Here is a 15765-nt window from a genome sequence, read left to right as displayed (position 1 = left end):
AATTATGTACATTGCATTATGTGCTTTTTTGAACTTTTAAAGTCATGCTAAAAACATGTAGGCTATGATCTCCACTGCAGTTAGAAAGCAAAATATTTTTGACTCGGCTGTTCTGAATTGAGGTTAATGACTTTGATAATGATAATTACTCTGGATCGCACAAATGTATCATTTTTTTAAACCTTTGATGCTTTTCAATCAAAATAAACATCACAAAAATGAATTTTTTCAGATGAAGAAACTTTATTATTGCTGTCATGTTAGCTGACTTGAGATGTAGAGAAGTGTTTAAAAAGGGATGTTCTGCACTCAGCTTCACCTCTGTTCGGGTTTCTAATGAGCTGCTTTATTTCTAAATGCTGAAAATGATCTCATTTAAGCCTCACTTTCCTTTCAGCCCTCTGCAGTGTGTATGGGGAAGCCTGTCACTGTTTCTGGGAAAGAAAAAAACTGTTTGTGCGGTTTATTAGTTAAAGCTCCACTCACTGAGAGGTGGAATAAGAGCAATTAAGAATAAATTTAGTCAATAAATAACAAATGAAGACAGACAGTTACTAATGTTCCCATAACTACTTTAAATGCTTTTAATTTTCTTTTGACTTTTGCAGCTTGCCTGTAATTTCATCATTGTTTGTCTCGGCATAGTCTTGCCTTTTGTCTTATTCTCTCTCAACCAAATCTTCTTTCCAAAGATTTTTTCTGGTGCAATAACGAGGCTTCCTACAAAGCTTTGTTTCATGTTTCAGACAGCATGAAACTAACAGCTGACACGATTCTGGGCCTGTATCTGTAAATGCTTTTGTTTGGAAGATATAACAGCAACAAATGAGACATTAAAAGGTCTTAAAAGTCTTAAAATAGTTTTTAAGGTTATTTAATGTTTCTGATGCTGAGATAATACCAAAGATGAGTACCAAAAGCTGATAAATGACTTATTTCTAGTCTGTTTTAATTAAGATTGGATTTCTCAACCATGACTTATGCCAAACCATATGATTTAAAACCTTCTGGACAAACAGTCTCTGTTAGCTGGATCACCTCAATTATTAATAAGAAACTGACAAACTAACAAGCCTGAGCTTGGCTGTTACTGGCATCTGTGATTGATAATGTGACTTCTAACCCGCTTTCATGTCCAGATTATTTGAAACTGTTATTAGCAGCAAAATGTTCACAACAGTGTCGCCCACCCAGCTGTCCCGATGCAGGTGGCACTTTTAATTGGCCGGGTGAGGCAGGGGTTGTTAGTCAAAAGGCTTCCTGTCAGGGTTAACTCTTTCATTTATTACCAAACTATTGAACTTTACTGTGCTGCTATAACTTCAGTTTTGTTTTGTTTTTTGATACAGAATTCAATTTTGGGATTGCTGTGATCCCCGTGTTCCCCGCCTTATCTAGGCTAATGTGTTAGCTTAAGTCGCTGGTTAACGCCTCCAGGTGACAAAAAGTAATATTAGAATTCAGTTGGAGTAAAATTAGAGACTACCTAAAGAAAGTAAGACCAATAGTTGCCCTTTTAACCCCTCTGTGTTCATGTGTTGCTGGCTTATTGCGTTATTTTTTAAAAGCTGTGCAGGAGATGAAAACCTGCTGATAAAAGCTAACTGCTACAAGCTAACAAGCTAAAAGAGTCATGCTATGATTCTCTTTGGGTTTATCACTGCAAGACCTTAAGATTTTAGTAATTTTTGACATGAAAGAAGTTTATGTGCATCTTTGAAGCTCTACAGTACAGCTGACAATGGAGGTCAACAAAGTGAACGATCAGCTGTCATCACAGCTAACTGAAAAAATGAAAAAAGAAAAAAAGCTAAGGTTTTAACCTCAGGAGCTTTCCAATTAGAAAAACATGCTCTCCTCTGTCTCCCATTTCTGCACCACTACTTTCCTGTCACAGCTGTGTGAGAGGTCTGCCTCACTATTAGGCTAAAGTCTGGCATAATTAGCATAAAAGAAGAGAAGGGTAAGGGCCGGTAATCCTTGTTTGAGGACGTACAGTGCACTCGAGCATGAAGCCGTGACAAAAACTACACTAATTAGGACAGAAAGAAGAATATAAATCCAGCTGTAAACCCGCTGTACCTCTCTGCGAGTTCATTTGAACACATCCAGGGTGGGTTTCTCTGTCTTTGTGGTCCTCGCTGAAAGTTAGTAACCTTTAGAAGTGGAGCGCTGCTCATGTAAAATTCAAACAGCCTTGGAGCATGCTAGCTCTGTCAGTTTGTGTTTGTATCCGCCGCGCCGTGAGCTCCTACCTGGGAGACGGGAGTCGTGGACATTTTGACACGTTGTTGAAACAGCACGCTCAGTATGCGGTTTTGTTGCTCCAAGTCAAACACACGGGTCCGCAGCTTCACACACTCCTCTTTGAGGTCCTGGAAACAAATACAAAATGGACAGATGACGGCGGCGCTTCAGAGACATACACGTAAATCAGATGCTAATTTAGCAGCCACAGGGAACGATGGTGTATTCAACTAAAGATGCACATGATGGTGCTCGAAAACATGAGCAACCTGGACAGGAGGACCTACAGAGGTGTGACTTAAGAGGGGGGCTAAGGTGGCGAAACCCCCATGATACCGCATGAAGTATACTTATAAACTGTAGTCAATTTCTCACAACCGCTGTGACCATTCTTCACATAAACGTACAGCAAAACCCTTCATATGTTACTTAAATATCAGACTTTCTGTTTATAGCATTGTTGGTCATGACAGGGTACTTCTGCCAGGGTTGTTTACAGGATTTCGGCACAGAGTGGGTCCAGGAACGAGACCAGGGAAAGAGGAAATGAGAATATTTGATGATAATAAACATAGCATACAGCGTGCAGCCTCCCTGAGAATACCCTGGGCGTGGCTGCGTCTCTTTCTGACTCCACTGCGGGTGCTCAATCGCATCTTTTCCACTCAAGACAGTATTTCAGTGCCGCAGGGTCCCAGAAACAGAGCTCAGGTTCTCATTGCTTAAAATACTGCTGGGTCTGTTTTTAGGAGCCTGTGTGGAGCTGCACAGAGTAGGAATGGAGTACATTTTCAAAAAAAGACTGCTTCTGAAATGGCCCTGGTGTAATTTACCGTATTTTTTGGACCACAAGGCTCACCGGTTTATAAGGTGCACTGTCGATGAACGGGTCTGTTTTCATACATAAGCAAATATTAAGCAAATCAAAACAGTCAGATAAGTCAAACTTTACTCAACTCATTCTTCTTGCTTCCTCCAATTCCGTATCATTCATTCTTTAATGTTCTATTCTCTCGCAGATATTCCCGTGTTGTCGCAGTATAGTAATGACTAACCTCGTATTATGGATGGATTATCTCAGTTGTTCTCCTGACTGAAGTTTGGTCCTTTTACAGCATCCTGCCCTGACTATCGGGAACCCTCCCGTTAACTTTTATCGAGTGGAAAAAAGTTAGCGTTCATCCTACAGCTTCACTGTGTTTATGTTATGTAAACATAAACACATAGCTGTGTCGCTAGCAATCATGTTGCACATCATTATATACCAGCTAGCCCAACTTCAGTAACCCTACAAACGTCACTGCTGTTTAGTTTCTGTCTTCATTTATGTTGGAAGTGATAGCAGAGCTGTACGTTTGAATTTTTCCAGAAATCTCTCAGTCAGAGCTAGAGATGGCACGATACCACTTTTTTGTGTCCAATACTGATACCGATATCATAAATTTGGATATCTGCCGATACCGATATGAATCCGATATAGTGTGTTTTTTAATCAACAAAAATGTTTTTTTAATATCTTGCTGCTTTTTGTATAAGTTCATACTCAAGTTAAAAAACAACAACAACACTAAAGCTATTCTGTTATACCTGTATGTAAAAAAAAACAAAAAAAACACACTGCACCCAAAATATTTCATAGATCAGCAACACTGATCAATCTAATAAAGTTAAACCTGCTCCATCCTTCCTATTCTGGTATTTTAAAGAGTACTTAGCAGAAATATTAAGCAACCTAACTAATAGGGTTGCAAACTCCCAGCAAAAGAAAATAGGGAACCACCCCCACCTCATGATGCTTAATCAATGTAATCAACTTTAATTTGATGCAGGGTGAAAAAAATTCACAGAAATAAATTATTTTTCAAGAATAATTAAATAGATTCAACATCTTTCTTCAACAGAATTGCAGAATTCACAGATGGTACTTTCCCAAAGGAAAAAGTAGTATAGCTTACTAGGGTATATTAGACTTAACAGTTACTATATACAGTAATGGACTTCTATACATCAGATTAAAACTTTGGGTGTAAGAGTCAGATAATTATTAAATAATTAAAAGCTAGATATTTTAAATGAGAATAAAAAAGAAAAGTATGTATTTGTGCCCCCTTTTCCCTGTTCATGCCCTATCGGCCCCCCTGGCTAAACTTTGCTAGATCCGCCCCTGCACAGTTACCAGCCGTCAGCTGCGTAGAAAAAGATCCTGGTGTAGAAAGTAATATTAAATAAATTCTAACAACAGCTTATCAAGGTTAATAGTGCTGCTGTTGTTCAGCCGCTGGTTTCCTCTTTCTGGTGCAAAGTGGACCAAAAACAAAGAAGAGAGACGGACTCGCGACAGAAAAGCCGATCAGCTGATCATTAAGCAGTTTCACGATTGAAGTAGCAGAGGGAGGAAGAGAGAAGAGGCAGTTGCTCTATATATCGGTTGTTAAGCTTAACGCGGGAATGCTTTACAAACATTCAGAGATGAACTTACACACTTGCTTTACTTCTCTCTGGGAAAACTTCCTCGGAGATGAAATGTTTGCTAGCAGGCTACAAATACACACAGCCGCTCTATCACGTGACCACACTGCTCCGACGTGCTACGGTTATGAGCCGAGTTACGCCGTGTCGCAAGTTTTGTGAGGTGCTTTTTTGATATTTAATGGATCGGATTACATTTTTTATTTCTCTCCGATATCCGATCCAGTAATTTAGGTCAGTATCGGACCGATACCGATACGTAATATCGGATCGGTCCATCTCTAGTCAGAACATGCTATATCATGATTAGGTGGAAACTAGCGAGCTAACTTCCTGATAACTTCTAACTCAGTTAAATTGAATAAATTTTGCTTTCATGGATGCCTGGATGTACAACTTAATTGTTACACCTGGTAAAGCAGCAACGCTGATCATTTTATTAAAGATGAAAGAATTTAGACATTTTTTAACTCTTAGTGATACCACAGTGTTCGTTTGACTTTGGGACCTGAAGCGGAGTTTGGACCCGGATTACTCCGCGAGGCTCCTGACTACGGTAGCCGCAATGCTCCCACAATGTACAAACCTTTTGCGTGAGAAGAGCCTGGACCACCTGATTAGCCACCTGAAAGAGACGAGAAGGAACAATGTGTTTAAAAAGGTTTGGTCATTATTTTAAGAGTTGAACTTTGTGACTTTGAGATGCAAAGAGATTGTAAAACTATAATAAAAATGAAGTTCAAAAATGAGGATTTAGAGGCGTGGACGGTGCCGTGAGGACAAACTGACATGGCGTTGCATCAGAGTCGGGCTCGTTGAAACCACACAGCTGTTGCCCGCGGTTACTGCATGTCTGACCACAGAAAATATACACATGGTTAATGTTGATGTCCTAACTTTTTCATTCTGTATTCTGTGTGAATTTCTGCAGGAAGAAGAAAAAGTTCAGCTCAGTTGTGTGGATTGATTTTTTAAAAAAGAAGAAGAAGACTAATCTGAAACGCTTTCTTTCCTGCTTATTTTGATTTCTGAAGTGGAGGCCTACATTATATCTTGGAACTGGAATAATAAGTATGTTTTGATTTTTCTTGTGTGCCACAAAATTATTTCCCTCCACCTCTTTCATCTTTCTATCAAAACGCCTCGCCTCAGCTCATTCAGATGATGACAGGAAACCATCTCAATGCCCCCCCCCCCCAAAAAAAAAAAAAAAAAATCAAAATCATCTGCATAATGAGACTGAAAAGCAGCAGAAGCGGTGGCGGAAGCAGAGAAATTAATCCCACAGCAGAAACTCTGAAATATCTGTCCTCAGCCACGTTCTCATGGGCAGCAATCTCTCTGGTACCAAGCCCATTAGCGAAGGCTGCTAAAAAACTAAAGTGGCACTGTCATGGTGGCTGGAGAGAGATGCAGGAAAAGATGGAGAGACTTTCAAAGTGCTGTCAGAGGGAAGGAGTGCAGTTAGACAGCCTCGTGTTAGAGGTGAGAGTCCGTGCTCCTGAACGCTGAGACTCACTTCTCCATATCGCCAGGAGCTCTGCTGTCTGTCTACTTCAATTAAAGATCTGGGCATCCCTCTGTAGACTCCACCAGTGCTCATAATAAACGAAGTGTGTTTGTGCATCTCCTGCTGTAGCTACAATCACAAGACTGTCGGAGTCCTGAGAAGTAGACAGCAGTGTGTGGACATTTTAGGGTTTGTTTTTTTTTTGGGGGGGGGGATTTATCTTACACTCCAAGAAATAATCCTCTCTACATTCATTTACCTTTTGGATGTTTGGAATTGGAAAGGTTGTTGATGTGAAAACAACATGTAAGAGAAAGTGTTAACTCTTATACTGTCACACTTGGGAGACACATTGAAATGCTTCCTTTATTTCATGCCTCCACACGTCTGGTCGGTCTGATCTTGTAAAATGTTCTTAGAATTTCTGTTAAAAGTCTTAAAATAGTTTTTAAGATTATTTAATGTTTCTGATGCTGAGATAATACCAAAGATGAGTACCAAAAGCTGATAAATGACTTATTTCTAGTCTGTTTTAATTAAGATTGGATTTCTCAACCCTGACTTATGCCAAACCATATGATTTAAAACCTTCTGGACAAACAGTCTCTGTTAGCTGGATCACCTCAATTATTAATAAGAAACTGACAAACTAACAAGCCTGAGCTTGGTTGTTACTGGCATCTGTGATTGATAATGTGACTTCTAACCCGCTTTCATGTCCAGATTATTTGAAACTGTTATTAGCAGCAAAATGTTCACAACAGTGTTGCCCACCCAGCTGTCCCGATGCAGGTGGCACTTTTAATTGGCCGGGTGAGGCAGGGGTTGTTAGTCAAAAGGCTTCCTGTCAGGGTTAACTCTTTCATTTATTACCAAACTATTGAACTTTACTGTGCTGCTGTTGTTCTTAGAATTTCTGTTTTTAGGAACAGTGAGCTGCATCCAGAGTATCAGGCCTTGGTCACACACACCTGTTCAGTAAAATGGTATCCCCTGATTGGTTGGAGAGTGGTTTATGGGCATTGCTAGGTGAAATTGGTTGCAAACAGGTACGTGGTGCTGCAACAAAAACTTCCTTGGAATTTCTTTGATCACTAGCAGGTTGTTGGGCTTAGCTGCAACAGTTTGGCTGGAAGACGCTGACTTGTCTGCAAACACTGGATAGTCAGGCAGTGCTTGCAGATAAGATGATTAACCTGCAGGTGACGCAGGGCAGTCACAAGGAGGTTTTTCTTAACTTGCTTTCCTTTTAACAGCCACCAAGGGAGGCAGCACCTGTTGTTGCCAAAGGTTGTCCAAACCCATAGAAGTCTATGGGAGAACATCCCCCCTTTAAAATGTACATATATCTAACTGTAGAGTCTGAGATTGATGTCTTGGGTCTTTGGCAGTTTCTCTGAGCGTTATATTGTTCCGACCTTGGTGATAAATTAGTTGGGACGTTCACTCCTAGGAAGACTGGCAGCTGTCCTGATGTTTTCCACTCATGAACAATCCTTCTCACTGGAGAATGATGGACTTCAGATTGTTTGGAAAGAACCTTATAACCCTTTGCAGAACTGATGGGCATCACTGCTGATGTCTGTTGTCCTCAGCATTCTGCTACCATACACCTACTTCTGCATTTTGGCTTGATTACTGTTCAGTAAATGACTCTGTGTCATATGTCATGTGCTTTTGTTCATGTCAGGTTGTTTTTATTTCATTTTTAGACCTGATAAGAATTACAGATGAGTTTCATTATGTCTTTTATGACTGTGTCTGTGCATTGCACCAGTACAGTCTATGGATGCAGCCTGCTAATCAAGCTAGCCAGCATTAGATCTCTCTGAACTAAACGTGTAACGGTGTAACTTCTGTTTTTTATGTGCAGTCTTTTTAGGGTTTTATGAGGACTGACTCACTGTAGGTTGGTACTGTATACCAGATGAATTTTTCAGACCCTAAAAATGCCATTTACTGGAGAATGACCATTTTTGGTGGTACAAATCAGTGCAAATATAAGCCTTAATTATAAGCCTTATAAGCCTTAATTATTCATGAAAAACAAAAGTGTGATTTCATTGTAAACACATGCTGTATATCTTCTGCAGTGTGAGAGCACTCACCTCATCCAAACAGCGTTCGTACTGCTTCCTCTGGTTATCGTTTTCCATTGACAGAGCCGAGTTTTCCGCCTGCAGACACAAAACGCACGCATGCAAACTGCATTAATAATTTCTGAACACACTCATATAAATAAGAAAATAAACAAAAATATGTAGGATAGAAAATGTGATTAATTACAGAACTATGAGAAACGTTAAAGGTCTTTATGCTGTTTTCTCTGGTTGGAGGTGAGCTGTCTATCTAGACAGTACTCTCCCTGAAGCACTTGGATTTGTGGGTTTCACTGGAGAGAGATGGTCGTAAATGAACGATGTCTTAAATTTCAGGCATCCCAACTTAATCCTGCAGACCCTCACTGTGTCTGCGAGGCTTACCTGAGGCGCCTCAGCTATAATTCAGTTACTGACAGAGGTTCAGGCCCGACACCATTCTGGGAACTCAGCGGGCGACTTTCAACACAAGTGATTAATCTCGTAAATCTGAAAGGCCAGGCCACCTGAGCTGGCTTGTTTTCACTTAGTGTTGTGGGCAACTCCTCTGAACAACAAGTTCACTGAAGATCACAGAAATGGCTGATCACAGGAATGAACGGAGTTCAAAGAAGAACTCGCCCCACACAGATCAACACCACCTGTATCCCTGTGCAGCAGGCAGAGGTAAACAACACAGTATTTCAGCGGCTGAAATGATGCTGATTACCGGCTTCAGGTGTGAGGAAACGGTTTACTTGACTCTTAAAATGGGAACTTTGGAGATTTAAATGTGGGTTAGGTAGCTTTGTCATGTTTTAAACCCTTATTTTCTACTGAAGTCTAAACTGACTAACTTAATAAATAAGACATCCCCCGACTCTTTTGGAAGAGGACTGAGGTCACATTGACCTTTTGTCCTTCATATAGACTGTTAGAGGGACCTGTGACTTTCTGCTCCAACTGCCTAAATTCCCCGTTTGGTTAAAGCATTTACAGGAAGCCACGCCAGCTAATGTCAACTTAGAAATGAAGTCCACCCATCAGACTCGCTGGTCACACCTGGTTTAAAGAACAAGATGGCGATGGACAAAACACTCAGCTTGAAGCTTCATAACCACTGAGGGGCATCTTTCATACTGTCTATGAATCCTAGCTAGCCAGCTCTAACTTAGCAGCTGTGTCTTGTGCAGCTTGGCTGTGTCAGTGTGTGTCTTTGTCCTGTCTTCCTCCTCTCGCTCCTAACTGGTCACAGCAGATGGCCCCGCCCCTCCCTGAGCCTGGTTCATCCAGAGCTTTCTTCCTGTTAAAAGGGAGTTTTTCCTTCCCACTGTCGCCAAGTGCTTGCTCATAGATGGTCATTTGATTGTTGGGGTTTGCTCTATCCTATTGAAGGGGTTTTTTTTTTTATAATGCAAAGCACCTTGAGATAAGATAGATAAGATAAAATACCTTTATTAGTCCCACGAGTGGGAAATTTCATGTCTGGGCAACTGGGCAACTGTTATTGTGATTTAGCACTATATAAATGAACTGAACTGGACTGAATTGTCATTATACTGATACTTGCATGAAGTATATCTGTTGGTATCGCAGTACATACAGTCCTATGCATGTCTTATAGTGTTTGCAAATACAAGCTGTGCGTTTGTGCGTGTCCAAGTTCTGGTACTGTACTTTGAGTCTTTTAGCCTGTTATGTTATGAGTTCACACTTGCTCTTGCAGTTGCATTACACCATCTTTACAAATGAGCCTGATGGATTAATGTGTCATTCGGTAGATTGCAAGTAAAAAAAAAAGTTTATAGGTGTCAATCAATCTGGCTTGAAATAAATTGTTTTTGCATCTGCGAAACATATTAAACCCCCACAAAGTGATCCTGCATGTACAGATAAATCACTTGCAAAGCTGTAAATGTTTGGCAGCGCGCGTACAGTCGGGCTCCCTCGTCCTTGTTTGTGCACCGTTAACTTGTTCGATCTGCAGAAACCATCACATAAATCAGTGTTTCAGACTTAACTGTCAACTTTCACTGAAAACTCAGATTTGGTGGAGGAGCTGAGCAGTTCAGCAGTTCTCCTCAGTTAGAAGAAAGTCGGTTCACTCTGTTTTTATTATTTATATTCTCACCTTTTGGAGGTTTTCAAAGCAAATATTTTACTTTCTGTGGTGGACTATGTGGAAGGTGCCCAAGTGTGCCATAATGACTGGATAATAGTTTGAACCGAAATTGAAAACTCTCTAATGTGCATCTCTCTCTCACTCTTCAGTTTGACATTAAAGTTTAATTACAATGTGGACAAAATAAAGGCAGCCACCATGAAGAAGGAACAGCGTGAAAGCCACAAAAACACACTCCGAATCATCCATTAGGGTCATCAGAGTAGGCAGGAAAATTGATGCAATTTAAGGTGTTCTTTTATTTTAAAAGACCGTCGTTAATGACAAACTCGTTATACAGGCTTTGACCAGGTTATTACCAAGGAAAATTAACTTTCACTAAAATATCACTGCAAATCCTGCATGGACTGATGCCGGAAATCACTAAACTCATGCTGGATGCAAAATTAGACACACATACTGTACACTGCTATGAAAAAGTATCCACCACCATCCTGACTTCTTATTCTTTTGCGTATTTGTCACACTTACATGTTTCAGATCACCAAACAAATGTTTATGCCATGCAAAGATTACTTGACTTAATAAAGAAAGCAGTTTAATTTGTTAAAGGAAATAAATTATCCAAACTGTGTGAAAAAGTAATCGCCCCCCTTGTTGGCCTCTATTAGCTGGTTGCGGCACCCTTGGGAGCAAAAACTGTAATCAAGCATTTGAGATAACTGGCAACAAGTCTTTCACATCACTGCGGAGGAATTTTTTGCCTGATCTTCTTTGCAGAATTGTTTTATTTCAGCCTCGACCTACATCTGAGGTTTTTCAAGCTCAATTCTTATTTACCTCCAGGGTTTGACTCGGCCACTCAGATTTTGGTTTCAGGCAGACTTCCTGTTTTGTTTCAGATGATTGTCCTGCCTCATGGGCTAAGAGCAGCTGAGCTTCAAGGCAGGAATTTATGGCTGGACGTTCTCCTTCAAGAGAACCATGAATTCAGTAAAAGGCAGAATTCATGGTTCCATCAATTACGGGAAGTCATCCTGAAGCAGCAAAGCAGCCGCAGACACTACCTCCACCATGTCTGACTGCTGGTATGATGTTCTTTTCAATCCAGATGTAATGGGACTCAAACCTTCCAAAAAGTTCAGCTTTTTCTTGTCAGTCCACAGAATATTTTCTGAAAGTCTTTGGGATCATCAGGATGGTTTTTCCCAAATGTGAGATGAGCCTTTGTGTTCTTTATGGTCAGCAGTGATTTTTGTCTTGAACTCTCCCATGGATTCCATTTTTGCAGAGTCTCTTTCTTATTGTTGAATCATCAATTCTGACCTTAACTGAGACATGATAAACCTATGGTTCTTTAATGTTATTCTGGGTTCTTTTGTGACCTTGACCTCCTGACTCGTTGATGTGCTCTTGGAATAATTTTGGTCAAACGGTTACTCCTGTGGCCACTCCTGTGAAAGTTCACCACCAGTCCAAGTTTTCTTCATTTGTAGATAATGGCTCCCACCGTAGTGCAACAGAATCCAACGACTAAGAAATGGTTTTATAACCCTTGTCATACTGATAGATGTGTTGCTTTTTCAGATCTTTTTGCCTACTTCAGTTTGTCAAACAGCTTCTGTTTAAGTCATTTCTTGATACAACAGGTTTAAAAAACAAATTGAAAACTTTGAAAACTGTCTTCGTTTAAATTTTTAAAAAGAAAGAAACGTATCATCAGTAACCCCATTAAAAAGAAGAATTTGTATCCCTGAAGCAGCAGCAGATTAAATTTCATGAGTATTTCATGGACTGCTGTGAGACCGTGCTGAACAGCCAACAGAACAACACAAGCAAAGCCGAGTGAATTCACTCTTTTTTTCTCTGTTTTTTTTTCTGTGAGGCTTTTCAGTGGATAGAAGCTCCATCAATAATGGCTGCCCGAGATCTCAGCAGATGGCGAGTCCTATGACCTATTCAGCAGGGAAGATGTAACGGGGGGAGGGGGTGCATACTGTACATTCACTGGAACACTGACTCCAAATGTTAACTACCCTGGCAGCCTTTTAATTATCACCTCCTGGATATGAATAACTCCTTTGTCTTCTGCAGTTTCTGTGCCCTTAGGACCGCGCTTCAACATAATAGAGCCTCTTTTGTTGTCCTATTCAAAGATGGACAGAGGCCTTACAAAACACGATGTGTGTGCTTGTTTTTCTTCTGCTTTAAAAAAAAATAAAAATGAAAGCACCATACAGACTTGGATGCTCTGAGCAACATATAATGGCTGTTAATTATCATTTGCAAGCAATTCAATTTAACCCCTTAACATCCACCAGGTTACTAGCAAACCATGCAGGGGTGGGGTTATGCCTGCACATTGTCCACATGTTAAAAAAGCATTGTTTCAGAAACTAGAAGATTTATGTGTTAATTTCAAGTCTCGTACATGCCATTGGACAACAGGATTTTCTTCTGAATATGCGGAATAACTGAAAATGCCATACAAAAATGTGACCCTAAATCTAAATCTGAGCAGGTAACGTGTAACCTAGTTAATGTAGTGTTCCCATGGGTCATTAAAAAGTCTTCAATTTTGAAATGAAAGGAAATTTTTTAAATAGTTTTTAAATAGGTTAAAAATATTCCTACTGACTATAATTTCTATATATTAGTGAATCCGTATCAAATAAATTTTAGGGTGTAATTACATGGTCTGTAACACTAGGGGGTGCTATACTACTAAAATATTTTTATATTTAATGATAGCTTCATCTTGTTTTTATCTGTGAGAACCGCTATTGGTAAAACTCTGGATTTTCTAAAGATCAACAAAACTATTATTTATAACACAAGAAAACCAACGATGCCACTTTTGTCTTTAACTTTATTTATCAGCAGTGCTCATACAAGGACTTAAAAACCTTCAACAATCACAGAGAAACTGAACTCTTTCCATTATTGTCCACAGGCTCTGTGGTGTCCCACATAATGACCCACCCAAACGGTTTACAAGACTTAGTTTTAATTGTTTTCAATTAACTATGCACCACCCATCAAATTTAACTTATTCAGCTCCAGCTGACTATATATAGCACATATATAAATGTGACTTACCTACCAAAATAAAAAAAATGTAGCGCCAGTATCAAATGGCTTTCCTAAAACAGGAAAATAAGATGAACCAATGCTAATTTTAGGGCCAGCAGCTGCTGGGTATGACAGAAACCCTGCTGACGATTACTGAAAATCCTAAATTCAAGTGACTTTTTCACGTTACTTGTGTTTTCTGCCCAGATGTCAGAAATCTCATGGTTGCTCTGTTTTATGTTCTATATAATTTAAAGGAGAAATGGATCTGGGTTCTTATGGCGTAAGAAGGTCTTAAGAAGCATTGCTTTCGTTTTCTTTTAATAATGGTGCAGGAACTCTGTGTTAAGAGGCTGACTTGAATAACATAGACATTTAAAAACTATGTGTTTAATGCTCCCTGCTTCTGGGAGATTTGAGTTTTTCTTCTGATTTCTTTAATAATGTAAAGCACCCTAGGCTTCGGCTAACACTTTTACATTTCATCACCACATAATGTTGTCTGACACCTTGTGAATGGCATCTTGAAGCTATAACAGCACACTCTGCTGACCTGCTGTTGACCTCACTGTTTTTGAGAGTGGGAAAAACTAACACATAGTTTATATTCTTAACCGGTCACGGTGAAAGCATTAGGGGTGGCCTACAACCACATAATTTTGCAACCATTAACACGTACTCAATAACCCTTCCTACATAAAGATACAGCAGTCAGAGTTATGTTCATTCAATGCCACCTGTTTATTTCTACCATCAAATGTAATACTTTTAATTAAACATATTTCTCAGTCTGACGTGGTGAAAGTGAAAAGTTGTGGACGAAGTCTAAGAACTGGACCGTGCAATCCGCTTTATTACCTCGAGCGCTCTGAGCCGCTCCAACAGGGGATTGCTGTCCTTTGAATTGTCCTCTGATCCGCCGTCGCCACCACCGGCCTCGGGCGAGGTGGACATCTCTGCTGTTGGTGTGGCAGACGTGGGACCCTCCAGACTGTCCTGTTGCTTCCACATTTCCTCCAGGAGTTTGTCCTGGAAAGCAGAGAGCATATCAAACATGCATGCCTTGGAGTCACAAAGAGATGAAAACTAAATGCTCCATATTCCATAAAGCTCCAGTTATAAGAGCAATAAATCTTGATGAGCTGCACACCGAGAGCTGCAGCCACTGCATAAATAAAGCTGCTCTGCTTCACTTCAAAGATTTATTAAACTTCTATTATTTATGCTAAAATGTGGCAGCTAGTGCTCTAGGCTACTGGATTATGTAGACATTAAAAAGAAGAGGCTCCAAAATGGAGTCTTGGGGAACTCCATACCATTTATCTACACTTAAATTAGATCCACTGTGCTTTTTCCTTTTTGATTGTCTCATATTACCTGTAACTGGGATGGATTTTCATATTAAATATGGCTAAGGTTTAAAATAATAAGGTCAAAGAATGTAGACGTAATCCCTGTGAGACAAAAGCTCAGACGGCACACTGGCCTAAACTTCAGTTTCACACATTTTTTTCCAATCTTGGCTCTCTATGATGTCATAGAGATTAGATATCTCTATTATGGTCATTTAAGGCACACAGCTTTGACTATGAGCACAGAAACCCCACCCACATATTGTTTGCGAGGATCAGCCAATGAGAATAAAGTTGGCATAAAGGGGGAGGGGCTATAATGGCTTGTTTGTACGTGTACACATGTATTTTGGCACTTTTTCTGTGTGCTGTGGACTTTTGTCGACACGCGAACGACATTTTGGACACTGAAAACTGAGCTTTTCACAAACTCCTGCCACAGTGAAGATTTTCAAAGACTCAGTTTCTGCATTTAGACACGAACAAAGTCAGCATCAAAGGTGTGCACCTTCGGGGTGCTAGTTTAGCTCAGTGGGTGAGCAGGTATGCCACATGACCACGGTTTGTGCCTTCCATCTCTCTCTCCACTTTCTTCACCACAAATGTGCCCCTAAAAAATAATCTCCAAAAAAAAGGGCTTTTATCTCCTCTTTTCATGTCAGAATGTATTATTGTATGTGGACTGGATTGGTCAACGTTTCTTCACGGTTAGTTATATTGCCTCCTGTTGCTTTGACATGCTCTTGACAAAACTTAAGATGGTTTTTCTGTTTTACTATTTTATTATTATGATGGTATAAATCAGAATACTTTATCAATCCCAGAGAAAATGATGTAATGTAAGGATTATTCTGAACTGTGAATCATGCAAAGCTACTCTAGGAAAGTCAGGAATAAGAACATGTTAGTAGTAAA

General features: G+C 39.9%; 1 protein-coding gene across 4 annotated transcripts in view; it reads right to left on the bottom strand.

Moving 5' to 3' along the window:
- LOC102785084 (nck-associated protein 5-like) overlaps positions 1-15765 on the bottom strand; it is a 105689-nt gene that overhangs the window by 54519 nt on the left and 35405 nt on the right. For all 4 annotated transcript variants that reach the window (XM_006807604.3, XM_006807605.3, XM_087829569.1 and 1 more), the window contains exons 4-7: positions 14357-14527; positions 8335-8403; positions 5303-5341; positions 2256-2375 (exon numbers count right to left, since the gene is read on the bottom strand). In XM_006807604.3, the coding sequence (XP_006807667.3) occupies positions 2256-2375; positions 5303-5341; positions 8335-8403; positions 14357-14527 (399 nt within the window). The remainder of the gene's footprint in view (positions 1-2255; positions 2376-5302; positions 5342-8334; positions 8404-14356; positions 14528-15765) is intronic.

The sequence above is a fragment of the Neolamprologus brichardi genome, chromosome 16 (genome assembly GCF_056152115.1).
Source record: "Neolamprologus brichardi isolate AB-2024 chromosome 16, ASM5615211v1, whole genome shotgun sequence".
NCBI classification, from domain to species: domain Eukaryota; kingdom Metazoa; phylum Chordata; class Actinopteri; order Cichliformes; family Cichlidae; genus Neolamprologus; species Neolamprologus brichardi.
Note: the sequence above shows the minus strand (reverse complement) of the source record. Positions and strands in the feature narration are given on the sequence as shown.